Source organism: Rhipicephalus microplus, chromosome 6, assembly GCF_043290135.1.
Source record: "Rhipicephalus microplus isolate Deutch F79 chromosome 6, USDA_Rmic, whole genome shotgun sequence".
In the NCBI taxonomy this organism is placed as follows: Eukaryota; Metazoa; Arthropoda; class Arachnida; order Ixodida; family Ixodidae; genus Rhipicephalus; species Rhipicephalus microplus.
The window spans coordinates 172,219,578-172,236,011 of NC_134705.1; the positions used below are offsets into that span (position 1 = coordinate 172,219,578).

At 42.1% G+C, this 16,434-nt stretch overlaps 1 protein-coding gene across 1 annotated transcript in view; it reads left to right on the forward strand.

Annotated features, from left to right (window-relative positions):
* Window positions 1-16,434, forward strand: part of mrn (general transcription factor IIH subunit 4 marionette) — a 43,170-nt gene that overhangs the window by 7,690 nt on the left and 19,046 nt on the right. Inside the window, exons 4-7 of the mRNA XM_075867008.1 lie at window positions 4,524-4,617; window positions 5,001-5,092; window positions 7,861-7,975; window positions 9,345-9,413. Coding sequence (XP_075723123.1) covers window positions 4,524-4,617; window positions 5,001-5,092; window positions 7,861-7,975; window positions 9,345-9,413 — 370 coding nt within the window. The remainder of the gene's footprint in view (window positions 1-4,523; window positions 4,618-5,000; window positions 5,093-7,860; window positions 7,976-9,344; window positions 9,414-16,434) is intronic.

Genomic DNA, 16,434 nt, shown 5'->3' on the forward strand with positions numbered 1-16,434 from the left:
TCAGCACTTTCTCTGCAAATTTCATTATGACTGAAGATTTGGCCATGAAGAAAGTTGCAGTGAAATTCGTGTCGAAACTGCTCACGGTGGAGCAAAAGCAACTTCGTGCTGAAATCTCACAGGACATGCTGTATTTCACAAACAGTGACCATAACTTCATGAACACCATTATTAACTAGGGATGAGTCTTGGGTGTACGGATACGACCCCGAAACTTAATCCCAGTCGTCACAGCGGAAGCATTCCACGTCACCAAGACCAAAGAAAACCCGCCAAGTGCGCAGCAACGTCAAAGCGATGCTGAGTGCTTTCTTTGACTCCCGCAATGTGGTACCCCAGGTGTACACACCACAGGGCCAAACAATTACCAAAGAATACTACAGAGATGTTCTCAGTTGCCTGCCTACATGATGTTGTGCGGTGCAAGAGGCCTCAGTTGGGGTCAACAGGAAACTGCCGCATCTATCACAACAATGCTGCTGCACATTCCTCACACTTCGTTAAGACTTGGCAAAAAGTCAGACTCCTGTAGTTCAACAGGTTCCTTACTCTCCTTATATGGCCCCCTGCGACTTCTGGCTACTTCCCGAACTCGAGAGAACATTGAAAGGAGAGCTATGTCAGACAAGGGAGGACATTATGGCCGAAATGAAAGCTGAGCCAAACTCCATTCCGAAAGTAGCTTTCTCAGAATGCTTCCAGCAACGGCAGCACTGCTGGGAGAAGCTTGTGGAGTCTCAAGGGGGCTACTTTGAGGGGCAATGGGCCTTTAAGGCTCCAATTATGCCAGTTCTTTTTCCTTCCACCAATGGTCGGATATATTTCCAACAGACCTCGTACACCGTGAAAAACGCAGAGCTAGAAGCAAACAGCTCGAAGTGTCGCACAGCAGATGCAGACAACACGGCTCACCGATGTGGCTGGCACCCAACACGCGGTTTTGCAGTGACAGGGGCCATGATCAAGAAAAGCTGCTGCACAACTTTGACTTGTGATGCACATGGTCGTGCACAATTTCTGTCAAAGGGAGGAAACTCCGATGCTGTGCAAGCTCACCGCTAGCAGCGCTCGTCGCTTGCAAACGACAGGGCACAGAAGGGTACATTTAGATGTGCTCGCCCTCTTGATTGGTCGAGAAGGACTGATGCTTTCACTGTGCTGCACAGAACTACTGAAACAGAGTATACAAGTCATAGGGAACTAAAGCAGGGCATGTAGGGAAAAAGAAGAAAAAAAGAAGTAGAAGAAGCACCTAAGGGTGAGCTGCGTTTCGATGCAGTTTTCTAACAGCGTTGGTGGTTTTAGGCTTGGTACCCCTAGTGGGGCTCATCAAGGAAATCCCCTCTTCAGGTTTCACGTTGGTGGAGCTGAAACACCCATTCCTATGTACTTTGTGCTTTTGCCCAATTTTTATTATTATTACTTCTGAACATTGAAGCAGAGGCTTGTTCTGCTTTTCATTTTTTTAGCTCCTATTCAGCGTTATCGCTATGTAGGCTTTGTAGGCGGAGTAGAAGCCCTCATTGTTGCCTCCGATATCTTTAAGACTACAAAAATCTTACCCAAAGTTCTCTCTGTTTTAGAAGACCTCCTTAAAAGAAGACATAGCCACGAACTGTAGGTGAGAGTCTGGAGGTTTAGGACAGTTGGAGGAATAGGACAGCGAGTCTACCTATTTCTCCAACAGTTACTTCAATGACGTTAGTGGACGACTCATAAAATGGTGCTAACAGACCAATTGCAAGGATGTAATGGTGGGCATAATCGGCAAATGGAGCTTCCTGCAACTGGAAGTCATCTTTTTCACAAGTTAAAAGTAAGTTTCTGCTATCACAAGTGTAACACTCTCAAACTTCTACCGCTGCCTGGACACTTACATAATTTTTTTTTCCGGAAAGACGCATCGGTGCTGTGCTTTTTTTTAAAGAAAAAGTTGAAACCTTATGACTGAACTTTATACCAGCTTAACATTGTTTACTTTAGGAAACGTAGTTCGAGACTAATGGGACACTGTCCCTTTCCTGTATCCTACTGCCACACCGCGTTGCAGAAAGAAAAAAAAAAAAACAAGACAAAAGTTTATATGTACATTGGGAAAACATACTATTGAAAAATAATTCACATAGGTTAGCACAACTGTCTTTAAAAAGGAGCGTAGTACAGTCAAGACTGCCGCCACAGGCCATCAAAAAAATAAATTGCATTTGAGGAAGGATTGCTGTTCTTCAAGTAAAAAAGACACAGTGGCCTTTGCCTTTGACAAGTCTGACAATGACATTCAAGGTTTTAATAATGACTGGCAAGACATGTGAAATCAGTCTGTCTAATAAATATATTCCATTGACAAAAGCAGATATTTTTCTCATCAGTTTTATTTAAAAAAAATTGATGTTCATTATGTGGCTGGAGTCATGAGCAGTAATAATATGTCAGCTTCAATGTGCAGTTTCTGTAGAACAAAGAATGAGCTCCTTGTTCTACTTTCTTTGTAAGAGAGATACAGGGACTTTGCATACTTCGGAAATTGTGATGAAGCTGCCAGTGTCGAAATCTATCGCTGTGGCAAACTTTGTGCTGCTCCGTTTAATGTTTGGTGTTAAACTATCCAATTATGATAATAACTGAAGACACTTGAACCATTGTGTTACGTCCCAGTCCACCCAGAAAGGCTGGTAGGATGGGACAGGTTTTAGCCATCGCAAACTTTTTTATTACAGCTGCACAAAGAGCCGTACCATCCAGTGCATCTGAGAAGTTCTGCAGCTTGATTTGATAGACTTTTGTTTGTTTTAATCCACCTAACATCGTTCTGCACTAAAGTTCAACAAAACTAAAAATATAATTCTGAAAAGTGTCCCAATTCTCGACTCTCTCCTTCTTTGAAAGTCTTGTCATTTCCTTGTAGTGACTCCTAAATATACATGATGGACTGATATGTGGGGTTTAACATCCCAAAGCCACCATATGATTATGAGAGATGCCGTAGTGGAGGGCTCTGGAAATTTCGACTACCTGGTGTTCTTTAACGTGCGCCCAAATCTGAGCACACGGGCCTAGAGCTTTTTTGCCTCCATCAAAAATGTAGCCGCCGCAGCCGGCATTCCTCCCCGCGACCTGCAGGTCAGCAGCCGAGTACCTTAGCCACTAGACCACTGCGGCAGGGCACCTTTAAATATACAGTGAACTCAATAAACAAAAGTCAAATGGAATTCCAGCTTAAGTGGAACAATTGCCTTGTATATAATTGGTTTTTTCTTTGAACGCAGCACTCCTGTTCATCTCTCAGTAAATGTAACTCCTGCTAGAAGGTACTCATCTTTGAGATTTCTTCAGTTTTTTTTTTTTAACGAGATTCTACAGTAATCTATGTTTTTTGAAGGGACTGACAACTGCCCAGGACATGAAATGATATGACTACACAAATGTAAAGATTGACCCTTATAGTGAATAAAACCAACCCTATTTTTCTCGTGAGAAGTGTAGTTATGTTTTCATTTCTTCAAGCCAAGTTATCAGACCCAGGCCTGAAGAATCAGCACAGCGTGGTTCAACAGGCGCGGGAGATGGCGAAGGCCCCCGGCTACCTGGAATAAGGAGGCCGCTTACCACGGGCGCACAATGCGTTTGCTCAAATAAAAGTTTATTCTCTTTCTCTCTCATTGAAAATCGCGCAAATAGCCGCTGGTGGCAGAAACTTCAATTATCCGAGCTGCCATGTCACGTCAGCGTAATCTAGTGTACGCTGTCAACAATTTTTCTGTTAGTGTTGAAATATTGTTTGCATCTTTGTAATAAACGATATTACTCCGTAAAAATGTGCTTATAGGCTTGCCTTAGTAGTGCGCAATTAAGTGGCGCTGTCTTCACATGACGTAATGATCCCGTGCTCCTCAGCGTGCCTTGAGCAACTTTTCTGCGTGCTCATGAAACCGTGCAGGCACCTGGTCGCTAATATTTCGGAGTGATGTGGTTTTTTTTTTTACTTCCATTTTGTCTCGGAAATGGTGCGCAGTGACGTTTTCGGTGGCTTTATTTGGCTCGGGTGCCGAGAGAGTAACGACAACGAGACTAGCCATTCACGACACAGGTGCATCAACCTTGGGAGCAGGCATACGCAACATGGTACAAATACAGAGAAGCTGTATCAAGCCACATTGTCTCATTGTAGTGGCTTGCTATTTTCAAAAATAGTTGTAAAGCTCAGAATAAACGTAGTTAAGCATAGTTACAGGACCTCCTGCGAAAGCAGAACCATGACAGCATGCACAAGTTGCTAGAAGGCATCGCTATCATTTCTCAGCGTTGCTGGATGAATGGGCACGTTGTTGTTTAAAGCCTTTCAAATAGAAAAATACTGCTTACAAAATAACTACATGCTTTTGGTAGTAACTACCGTAGCTACGAACACTGCGATGGCTAAGTTTTCGGTTGCGCTGGAAAAAACTGGGTCGAAAAAAATCGGTTGTTGGTCCCTTTAAAGGCAAGGACACTTAATGCCGATTTTTTTTTTGCTCGTTTTACAGTGGAAAACAATGGGCTGTCTACAATGCTCTTGAAAAGGACAAGCACGGAAGAGATGCTGCATTTCTAGACCAATATGCTGCTGAGCGATGGGAGGTACTTCTGTCACTATTTCTTTTTTAACACTGAGAGAAGTTAATCTTGCCCTGAAGTTTAGCTCAAGCAGGGTGGCAGCCAGAGAGCTTGGTTTGAGTTATCAGTTATTATTTCTTTTTCTTTTTGTTCCTACCTGTCTTGCATTCTGATTAATTTTTTTTTGTCTCTGCCACAGCTTCTCTATTCACTTAAATAATTTCATGATTGACCTGCTGAATTTGCCTTTTGTGAAAGTAATTGCTAGGCAAATGAGCTGTAAACCATCTAGGTTGAATACACTGATCTTCTGCAGGTTTTGTTTCATGTGTCTTTGTGCGTTAAGTAATCATGCAATTTGCTGTAAACTTTTATTACTGCTCACTTTGCCTTTGTCTCTGCTACAGTGTGTCCTTCATTTCATGGTGGGTTGTCATACAACAGAGGGCATAAGCGTAGATGCTGTCCGAACACTGCTCCATGCTGGACTCATGAAATCGTAAGCCATCTGTTATATCTTAATAAATTTCAGTCACTGCATGTTTATAAATTTCTAGCATTAGTTTTGGTTTAAAGGTCTTGTATTCTCAGCAATGTGCATGTTTGGGCTACTTGGGGATCCATTGACGCTACTATAGCGCCAACTTCAGAGACGAGGGACACATACCAGGGATAACTTCAGAGACATAATATAAATACAGTAGACCTTCATTAAAGGGAACCTGATCAGACTAGAAATAAATGTTTTGTTTAACAGGAGTTCCTTTAACTGTGCAGTGATACAAGTGCTGCTTTGATTTATCCAAACTACTCCGAAAGAGAAAAGCTGCTTCAAACAGTAATTTTAGTTAGTAATTGCTCTAATCCTGCTCCACAATGGCTCTGAGAGAATGAGAATGACAAACTTAAACTGTTTGACCAACTTATAACTCCTAGAGAAACTGGAACGAATCTATACCAGCATTACAGAACAGTACTAGTGTGCAGCATATTGGCTATAATCTCATTTATGCGATAAAAACTGCGATATTAAACATATAGCTTATTTGGCAGTTTTTCCTATTTTTTTTTTCTAGTTAGACATGCTGGCTACTGGGGTGATATAAGAAAATGAGCAGGATTGCTTTTATCTTGTGCCAATTATCTACTGGTTGTTTGGCAAGTTATGTGGGACTGTGGTTACTTCTGAAATATCATGCTCAGCTTTACCGGCTTGGTTTGATTTCTGCCACAAATACTAGTATGTTAAATATATAGCTCATTTCACAGCTCATCTTTGACACCCAACCACCTTTTAATTGTTTGCTTCTTGAAAGTTACATTGATTGCTGTCCGTGAAATATATATCATGATAAATATTAATATTTACGAGATGCTTTGATGGTGCTTTGAACTCCAATTGGTGTATGGCAAGCTTTGTGTCTGCTCTTAAAACACCAATAACTGCTCCAAACAAAAATTTTTTTCCTTATGAAAACACTTATAGCTTCTCCAAAACAATGCTTTTTCTGCTCTCAAAGTATGTTCCAAAAAGTAAAAAGAGCGCCCCGCCGCGGTGGTCTAGTGGCTAAGGTACTCGGCTGCTGACCCGCAGGGCGCGGGTTCGAATCCCGGCTGCGGCGGCTGCATTTCCGATGGAGGCGGAAATGTTGTAGGCCCGTGTGCTCAGATTTGGGTGCACGTTAAAGAACCCCAGGTGGTCTAAATTTCCGGAGCCCTCCACTACGGCGTCTCTCATAATCATATAGTGGTTTTGGGACGTTAAACCCCACATATCAATCAATCAAAAGTAAAAAGTCACTTCCATCGCTGACTGTGAGATGACCAGGGATTGGGAATACAAGAACAAAACCAAATATTCAAAAGCACTTGTTCCAATTGAGCAGCATTTTCATTTAACAGATTTCCGTTTACTGAGATTCAGCTGTGTCTGTCTTAACAACAAAAATCTACTTGGAAGCGAGTGCTTGTTTGTCGTGTTCTTTTGTCCTTCGTCTCCAATGTTTGTGCTATAGTAGCGTCTCGTATTTCTTCATTTAAGTTCACGGAAATGCCCATAGTAGGTAGTTCAACTGGGCTCACACCTGCAAAGCTAAAATGACTAATAACAGCCATATTTTTCTTTGTGACTTTTATGCTTTAATGGGCAACCTCTTTTCTCCCCTTTATCCCTTCCCCAGTGCAGGGTAGCAAACCGGATGTGCGTCTGGTTAACCTCCCTGCCTTTCCTTGCATCTTTATCTCTCTCTCTCTATGCTTTAATGAGTAGGTCTGTGTATAATTATGAAGCTGAATTTCATATGTTCTAGCATAATGTATAATTAACATATATCAGTGAACTCACTCAGACTCGGATTGAGCCGTGAGTCTCAGTGAGTCCGGTTGAGGAACATTTGGAGTCCGTGCAAGTCTGGCTCAGGAAAAATGTGGTGAATGAGTCCAAAGCCCGACATATTTCTTGAGGGAGTCTGAGTGAGTTCCACTTTTTTTTTTTTGCGGACCCATGATAATTAATGCTAACATAATTGGTAGGGGTGTGTGAATATTTGGAATTTTAAATTTTTCGCTAATAGCATTTGCTTTTAGATTCGATTCGCACTGGAATTTGGCTATTTGAACTTCCCGAAGACAAACACAGTTGTCCACTTGACAGTAGCGACTTGATAGTTTCAATAAGCTTCGCGCCATTACACTCTCGTATTGCGGCAAAGCTGCCTTCTGGGTTCTGCTATGTTTGCAAATGTATCTGCTCAAGAAAACTTACACATCGACTCAATTTGCATTTACACTTCAATATTTGAATTCACTTTGAATGCAAAATTGTGGCATTTACACCAGTCTAATAATTTGTTGTGATAAATTTAGGTTTCTCTTTAAAATGTCCTCCTAAAATCATAAAAAAACTAGTGCCCCACTCCAGTGAAGCAGTTTAGGATCATGCAGGCTTCTATGACATTAAGAGTGCACGTTTTTAATCAGAGCCCTGCATACCGGAAGGAATAGAATGATGTGGGTGCAGCAGTCTCAGTCATGATGTGGCAAACCATTAACATTTTTCTGCTGAAATTTCTGTCAACATAACAGTGCCACACGCTGTAGTAAGTTTCAGGTGATCTGTGTATCTGTTAAGCGTAAAGTAAGTTGCAGTATTACAGAAACATTCACTGTGATTTACATGTATGTTGATGCAAATATATATTTATGTAGAAGTTGCCAGTTTGCGCATTCATTGCTTTGTTACTAAATCAGGGACTTGCATGAATGCAGGGAAGAGGGCGAAGGCAGCTCACCATTGATAACTATGGAGGGCTTCCAGTTCTTACTGATGGACACAGCTTCTCAAGTGTGGCATTTTGTGCTTCAGTACTTGGACACTCTGGAGGTATACATTGCATGTCTCTTTCTCCTGTGGATACTGTCTTTTTTGTTTAACATATTAAATACGGAGAAAAAAATGACACAATATTATGCTTTGTGAGCTGAACTATTTGTGTCATTTTCTTATCCTTTGGCATTTTGGCCCTTTCAACCAGCTCAAAATAAACATTGAGCAGACATGTGTTATTAGCAGCTACTTTAATGACATCTCTAACATTTAACCATCACTTAACATAGTCATGTATGCGAATTACACTAATCTTTGCTTTGCAAATTCAACCCTACAACATATAAAAAAAATGATTATGTACATTTGCTGTATGACTGGCCGAACCTAAACGAACTACAATTGAATGTTACCAGAGCTAAGTAAATAAAATTTAAACTGGTGAATAAGCAAATGGCTGTTTTTAGATTCGAAGCAGCTCTTTGACAAGCCTGTGTAACGCTGTCCCTCCGTCCGCACCGCTCCCCTGGCCGCAGATGTTGGAGCAGTGCCAGGTAGCTCACACCTTCCTAGAAGTGTGCAGTGACGTCTCTCTCCGTCGCCTGCTGCGCGCTCGCCACATGTCAGCTCTCTCTCTTCACCCTCTACACTGCTGGAAACGCTCGAGCCCACTCCTCATGTGGGTATCATTTCACCCGTGCCATCTCTCTCCATTTGTTGGTGAGAAGAAGGCGCAAGCCGGTGGGGGCACGCGCTGCACGTGCCTCGAGAATCTCGCGGCACCAACAATGTAGACAGTGCGTCTCTGCTTGCCATGCGATCGCGGCGACGGTCGGGACGTCATCGCGGCATGCTTCCCGCTAGTGTGCGTGTACTGTTCCCAGCTGTCGCCGGCGTTGCGAGAGTAAGCGAAGCCGGTCGCGTTCGCGAATGGCAATGTCAACATCGGCAAGGTGCAAGCTAGAGCCCGAACGCAAGCGTCGGCACTGCAAGACGGCAGTGCATGAATCCATTTCAACTAGCTCGATTTTTCATTCTATATTGTTTTACTTCTTGTATTATTCCTTTGGTACATGTATTTGCAAAGTTACACACATGTGCAGTGATAAAAAATTGAAGTGAAACCAGCAACAAACATCTTTCATGTGCAATTACATAAAACTGAATTGTAGTTGCCTAGTAAGCCAGTTTCTGAGCATCCTAAGTCTATATTGTGAGTTAAGAATTAGAGTAGCTTCTGAAAAGTGTTGTCTTGTAATTTGTAACCACTGTAAATGCATGAGTGGGTTGCTGAATCATCACGTCTGCTCATGCCGACTATGTGTACGTATCCTACATATTCCTGCCTTACAAGTCTTGGGATATGGTTCTAGAGGTATAACATGCGAAACTGTTCGTGTGCATATTGTTTTTGTTTTCTTTGCAGTCGAGAGGCCTGAACCTGGTGGAATGTCTAACGTTCCTTTTCCAACTTAGTTTCCTCACTCTTGGGAAGGTAAAGAAACCTTTCTTTCACTTCAAGTTTCCTTCTTCCTTGCAATATGCTTCAACATATACTATTTAGATTTTTTTCATACAGCTCCAGGAACACTGGCTGATGTCTATGCAAATTAGTATATGGTAAAAGTGCAACTCTGCTTGGATTGTAAAAACTGGTGAAGAATTTTACATGCCGGCCAAGTCTCCAGGATTTCAACCGTTTCTTCCGTTTGTACGGTTGTCATGAAAATCTCCCGGCAATCGAAATTTCTGTGCGTGATCTGGCGGCATTGACAAAAAAGTAGCTCAATCTGCTCTAGGCTTTTCGAACTTGCCTCATTTTATTATAAATGAGTTTCAAAGGTATTCATCTAAATGTACAGTAGAATCTCAGTGATGTGAAACCGCAGCAGATACAAATTCATCAAAATCCCCTGCCAAATTCCACTTTGTTCATTGGTACCTAAATTTGAATGTTCCGAAAACATTTCCTTATCGTGGTGGGTGATGCGAACTTTAGTGCGGAAACCGCCGAATGGAGGCTGAGAGCAGCGTACTCGAAGCTTTGAAATTACACATGCGACCGGCGCACGCTCTGTTTTCTACAGTGCGTGTGATTGTCGTTACCACAACCGCTGTGGCCGAAACCGCGGTCACTCTTGACACGATCACGTATGGCGATGACGTAACTGACAGAGCCCCGAAAGTGTGCGCTTAGCCAGTCAAAGCAACGCTGCTTTCTGCAAAATCTGCGGACAAAACTGCGGCAGATGCGATCGTAGATGGCATAAAACAACTTAGTTATGAAGGCTTGCGCGCAGTTAAGCACACAGGGATTGTAAAAGGAACTACCGTTTGCCACAACCGAGGCGTGCGAAACCGTGGTCGCGGCAACGGGCTAGCATCTAGGAGCTCCGAGGGCACACAACGGTAGATTAAAAGTTGTAAATACGTAAAAAAAAAAAAAGAGTCACAGTTTCGCCGTAAGGGCGGAGCAATGAGTGCGACAGCAACAAATCGGAGTGTCATGCTGAGAACGGCAAGCAGATCGAAACGTGCAGGGCGCTGCTCACGCACAAATCATGCACGAAAACCATACACACAGCACAAGAGCGAACTAACAACGTTTACCGCTGAACATGTAACATACTGTTTAAACAAAAGCGATGCACGATACGTAATCACAGGTAGACATGAGTACAAACCAACAAGTGTGCCAGCTGTTATACCTCGCTGTGTATGAAAAGCGCGCTCTTTTCGCAAACGGGGCCTGTGCAGAGATAGAAGTGACCTTTGTGGGCCCGGTAACTAACACAATCGTTCCGAAGGCACACCATTCTCCCCACCAAAGGGTAAGCGCGCGCGCACAAGCATCTTACGCCCCTCCTCCCCCCACCCCTCCATTCGCGGGGCAAAATGGGCATGAGAGATGAGCTGGGAGGGCGGCTTTTTTTTTTCTTGAGTGTTCATATATATAGATACGTATACATATATGTTAAATGACGGCGGCGACAGCAGAAAACCAGCCTAGACTGTCCATATAATTGCTACCGTAATAAAAAGGGGCCAGGCACGTTTTGGCGTTCCTGTCAAAAGAATCTAGTAGTGAGCAAAGCTTTGATCTGCGCTTTAGCGGCAACCAGCTGCGCCGTCCCGTCCGTTCACGTGTGTCTCGGAAAGACATACGCGAGTTGTTTTGACGAAATTCGATTCTGTTAGTTGTGTTGATCTTTAGAGACTCTCACCTGGCAACTCTATCCTCGTATGTTCGCCACTCCGAGCCACTATAAGACCGCAACGCTTCTATTGGCGCTTGCGTTTGAAACCCCACCCCCTCTTGTTTTTCAGGACGTTTTGTTTTGTTCGTTTGTCCTTGGGTTTTTTTTTGTGCCGAAAATAAAACTAGGGGCAAATAATTCACCCCCCCCCCTCCCCCGTTGTGGAAATCTCCCGGATTCAAAATCCTTGAACTTGGCAGGTATGATTGTAAGATAAGCAGAGATTCGAAGTCATAAATATATGCTCTTGATCTATTCATGCACGATGAAGCCTTTCCATATTGGTGCCAGTAATGTCCTCAGTTGCTTTCAATGCGGCAGCAGCGCCAGACATTGACAGTGTTGCATTCCGAGTAGTAGCATTTGAAGACGGTGTGCTTGGTGCTGGGTCAACATAATTCGACATTTTTTTATTACACGCAATTTTTTTTATTACACGCAAGCTTTGAATGTCTTAAATTTCTGGTGCAATATGTGTTAATTTTTCAAGCAGACCATAAAAATGTTTTTTGAAGCCTGTGATTTTATTTGTTTTTTCATGCTCTTTTGTTTTAGCTCGAAGCAATGCCGCTGCTGCATCACAGCGCAGTGCATGCACTATCATTGCAGTGACCCTTCCCCATTAGCTGCCAGCATAGCGCCATGAACCGCGACGCACTATTTCAAAACACTGTATCTTTTACAGAGCCAGTGTGAGTGCCATTATTGTGAACATGAGGAATGCAAGACACCACCCCAAGAATCTGTACGCCACTGAACAAAAAATTGCTTGATATGATTTTTGTCGTGGGGCACTGAATCTCTCCCCCATGACTGCAAAGCACACGCGAAGGCTAGACGTTAGGCGAGAGCAGGAAGGGGCTAGAAGAGAGGGTGGTGAATGGCTGGGTTGGGTGCATCTAGCTGGCATTAATAAAATAGAGGAGGCGTTGGCCCAGCAAAATAATCGTAAGTTAAAAAAAAAACTTTTCTTCGTCCTTGGAGTCGTCTTAGAAGAATACATTTAGGACAGTGTGTGTCTATAGCTTCTAGGCATTATTGTACATTGCAGCATTTGTTTACTATGTCTGCTGATAACCGCACAAGTGTATTTATATGTCATTTCATAAAGTGCAATTTTATTTAGCTAGCATTCTGTTTAGTTGTTACGAAAATAATCACTGAACAAGTTGTTCCAGAATGCTCAACTGCTGGATGCCATTATTTCTTGCATCATCAAGTGAGATAGGGAGTGCTCCATAGATGATTGGCTCCCTAAGATTTGCAATGAGTCAAAGTATTTCTAGCTCTTCACAAGAGCCCCCAAACAACTATTCATCTCCTTAAATGCAAATGCAACTTGATTCTCCAGTGTACTCCAGGATGTGAAGCTAGCTGCTCGAGAGTGCTCCCAGATGCGAAATTACCTGCTCCAAAGTGCTCCAAAAGGAAAATTTTATTGCTCCTAAAATCGCTTGGAATTGGAAGTCCTCGGTAGCAACGCTGCAAATGCAGTCAATGTCCCGTTAAAAGTAGTAACCCCTTGAAATCTTCAATATGCTTCGCCTCATCACATTTTCGCATTGCGGCAAAGCTGCCTTTCAGGTTCTGTTAAGGCCGAATTTTTCATGTTGTCGGATTCAGTGGCTCCTCCAGATTTTTTTAAGCGCTTCACTTCATCATACACCTGTACTGCGGCAAAGCTGCCTTTCAGGCTTTACTGTCGTAAATGTATTCATTCAAGAAAACATTCCTAACGTGGAGATGACAGATGTGACGGGGGGGAGGGCTCAATGCTGTTTTGGACATGAAGTTTGGGCAAGAAGTTCGAAAAGTTGAACGCTGAAGGCTTTAGCATTGAAAATTTCGAATGTGCTTGTATGTTGACGTCTGCGGGACAGATTTGGAACTCCTAACTCGGAAGAAAGCACATTCTTGCCTGCCAAATCAGTTGGGCTGCCATAGAAGTTGAAAGAGGAGGAGAGGCTGAAAAAATAGCACTGTGCCTTTCACGTGTAAAGTGTACTCGGTAACACTTTGGTTGTACCAAATCATGTACTAATAAAATTTGGCCTCTGCATTGCCTCATTTTTGATAACACAACTATAAAATACTATCACCCCGCAGCCGCTTCATCAACCTAGTAAAAAGAAACACTTTCGTGTTCCTCTATCTGATAAGAGTTTGCTTACGAGTCCTCTCCGACTTTTTTTCTCTCAAAATCACTTCAAACTATTAGAAAAATAGTCTAGAACATTCGAAAAATATTCGATTCAATTTGCACTCGCACTTCAATATTCGAATTCGCTAGGCACCTAAACTTTTGCTATTTGCATAGCTCTACTTTCTATTATGGTTTAAGTTAACTATTAATTATGAATCACTTCATGTACACATATGTGTATTTGAGTATATTAATTATGTCTGGGAATATATTGTATTTAGTCTTATTTTGATTGAGAAATGCTATTGTTCTTTTTTTTTTCTTGTATAAGTGCTTGTGATTCATTCATTCTTGATACCCATTCCTGCATGGGCTCTGTTCTGAGACTGCAGTATTCTGTAAACTAAGTAAAATATAAACGGAACACTAATACTGTCATATTGGGCTGCTTAGTTTGTTTGCCTGCTTTCTTCCTTCTCCTGGGAGTGCTTATTTCTGGACACATTCATGTAATGTATACTTTTTATGAAAGATGTCAGGCATCGAGTTTTCGTTTTTTCTGCTTTTGTAATAGGTTAATTTCAAAGGATGTGTTACATAGGTACTTTGTCTTTCTTCATTTATTATAGCCTTCCAAAATAATAATGAACTCATCTGTAGAGCAGGTATCCACTTGGTGAACTTGTGCTTCAAAATAGTGGCAAAATAAATAACAAAATGAATGCCATGGTAGAAAAAAATATATGTATACTGAAGGAACGCTGTATAATGTATTGAAAGTTTACAAGCAATATTTGTTAAAGGGACACTGAAGAGAAACAATGACATGATTTAGATTGACAAAATGCTTTCCGAAAACCCTAATGCTGCATGTTTCACTATCATAAGTTCATTATTAGCAGAGAGAACCAGGGTTGAAGCTTGATTGTTTGATTTTGCGTCTAAATCTTCGTGCATGGTGTCAAAATTCGTATTTTTGTAACGTTGGCTTGATGATATTTTCTGAAACTTTGTATGCTAGGCTCTGTGACATCCACAGATGATGATGTACTTCATTTTTGTTGATGAGAACCTACATGGGGCTCTGTACGCCTTCAAAATATACGACGTCACGGTGTTTGGTGCGGGAATCTCAAAGTGGCATCTTCACTCTCATTTTCTTTTCCCACACCTTCTCGCTTGCTAAGCGTGGTGTCCTGGTAAAAGTGGTGTTTTCGAGATTGTTAAATTGTACTTTACTAATACGTAAAAAATCATTTTGCTTTTTAGCATTTTTTTAAGAAAAACAAAAGGGCTCTGTCGTGAGTGCTCAAGATTTATCCATTTTGAGATATAGGGAAGCCCATTTATAAGAGTGCTGAACTGCCAAGGAAATGTTGGTGTATGTACTACCAATTGTGCTGGCTAAATTATGCAGGAAAACGTGGCTAGAATTTTCATTGTAATATTGGCTTTCTTTAATTTAAATTTATTTTGTAAATCAACAACCGCCAGGAGAATGTGCACAGACTCGTCATCGCCAACTTGAGGCTAGAGCTGATACCACAAAGCAGTAATAATGAAGGCAAAACGAAATTCGCAGCTCAACACAACATACCATTTATCACCAATAAACATTTCATTTAACTGTGCACCGCTTTGTCACTCATTTACATGCGTCAGTGGTAAATGTCACGGGTGAATTACGATAAGACCAATTCCACTGCTTCACCCACTCATTCATTTTGAGGATATGCCGTGATTTTTTTTTTGTTCTGCAGTTAAAGTCCTCTCAAATTGTATAAAGGTTTCTTACATTAAAAAAATTGGATAATGATAGAAGTGAAATAGTGTGTTAAAGAAATCGCAGCATATCCACGGACTGAATGATGATGAGTGGGGCGAAGCGTCCGTCCGTCCATTCGTGCATCCGCCCGTCCGTCTAATCGTGGGTCGATCTGTCCGTCCATGTGTCTGTATGTCCATCCTAGTGAACACTCCAAGTACCACCATCTCGCATCTTTTCATCATATGTAGATGATATACAAGTACCGCCATCAAGCGGACATTCCAAAAACTCCCCTGTGGCACATACTCGAAAGAGTTGGTTACTACAGAGGACTATCAGGTGACACCTTGAGGAGCTTCTTTTCATCATATATTGATTATATACAAGTACCGCTATCTAGCGGACATTCCAAAAACGATATTTTCATTTTATATCTGTTATATACTAGTAGCGTCATCTAGCGGACATTTTAAGAACTAAACTTCCCTGTAGTACATACCCGAGAGAAGTGGTTACTACAAAGTACGATCGGGTGACGCCTTAAGGAGCTTCGCTCCCTAAAATATTCTGCCATCTTCTCGAAGGGAATGATAATGGAGAAGCTTGCTCGGAACTGATCAGGAGAACCCGTGAATCCTGCATACAAGCCCTCTACCATCATGTAAAGACGAAACACGTTGTTATAGGTGTGATTTTATATATATATATATATATATATATATATATATATATATACACACACACACACACACACACACACACACACACACACACACACACACACACACACACACACACACACACACACACACAACATGTAATCATTTACATATCAATGCAATTATATGCAAGGTTTACATTACTGATTACTGTAGGATGGGTTTTTCTTTGGAGACCACGATTTTGTGGTTGGTGAAGCATGTGGAGAAGGGTTCTTGAATTAGAGGTTGCAGTTGAAACTTGGAGAAGGCAATTTTGATACAGGTCCCGAGTCGATGTTCTCTTGCCGCCTCTTGCGTGCTGCCTCTTGCGTGCTGCCTCTTGCGTGCCGCCTCTGCTTTGCATGTTCTCACTTCGGGGTCCGCGTGTTGACGAGCCTTCTTCGTAGCACAAAGTGCACATAGTGCCTTACAGATGTGTAGTGGGTACCTCGCTTATCAGCCGAATAATGAATAGCATGGTGGAATAGTGGGTGCTTCCCTACTTTATGAAAGTTACGGTGGGCGTGTAGTGAATACATTGCTGAGCTGCCCCTCTAGCGTTCACACCAAAGAACATGCCTCGAGCATAAGAAGCTTGTCGAGCAAGCTCCTAAAAAGTTTTGCTATGAGGACATGTCTTGTACATT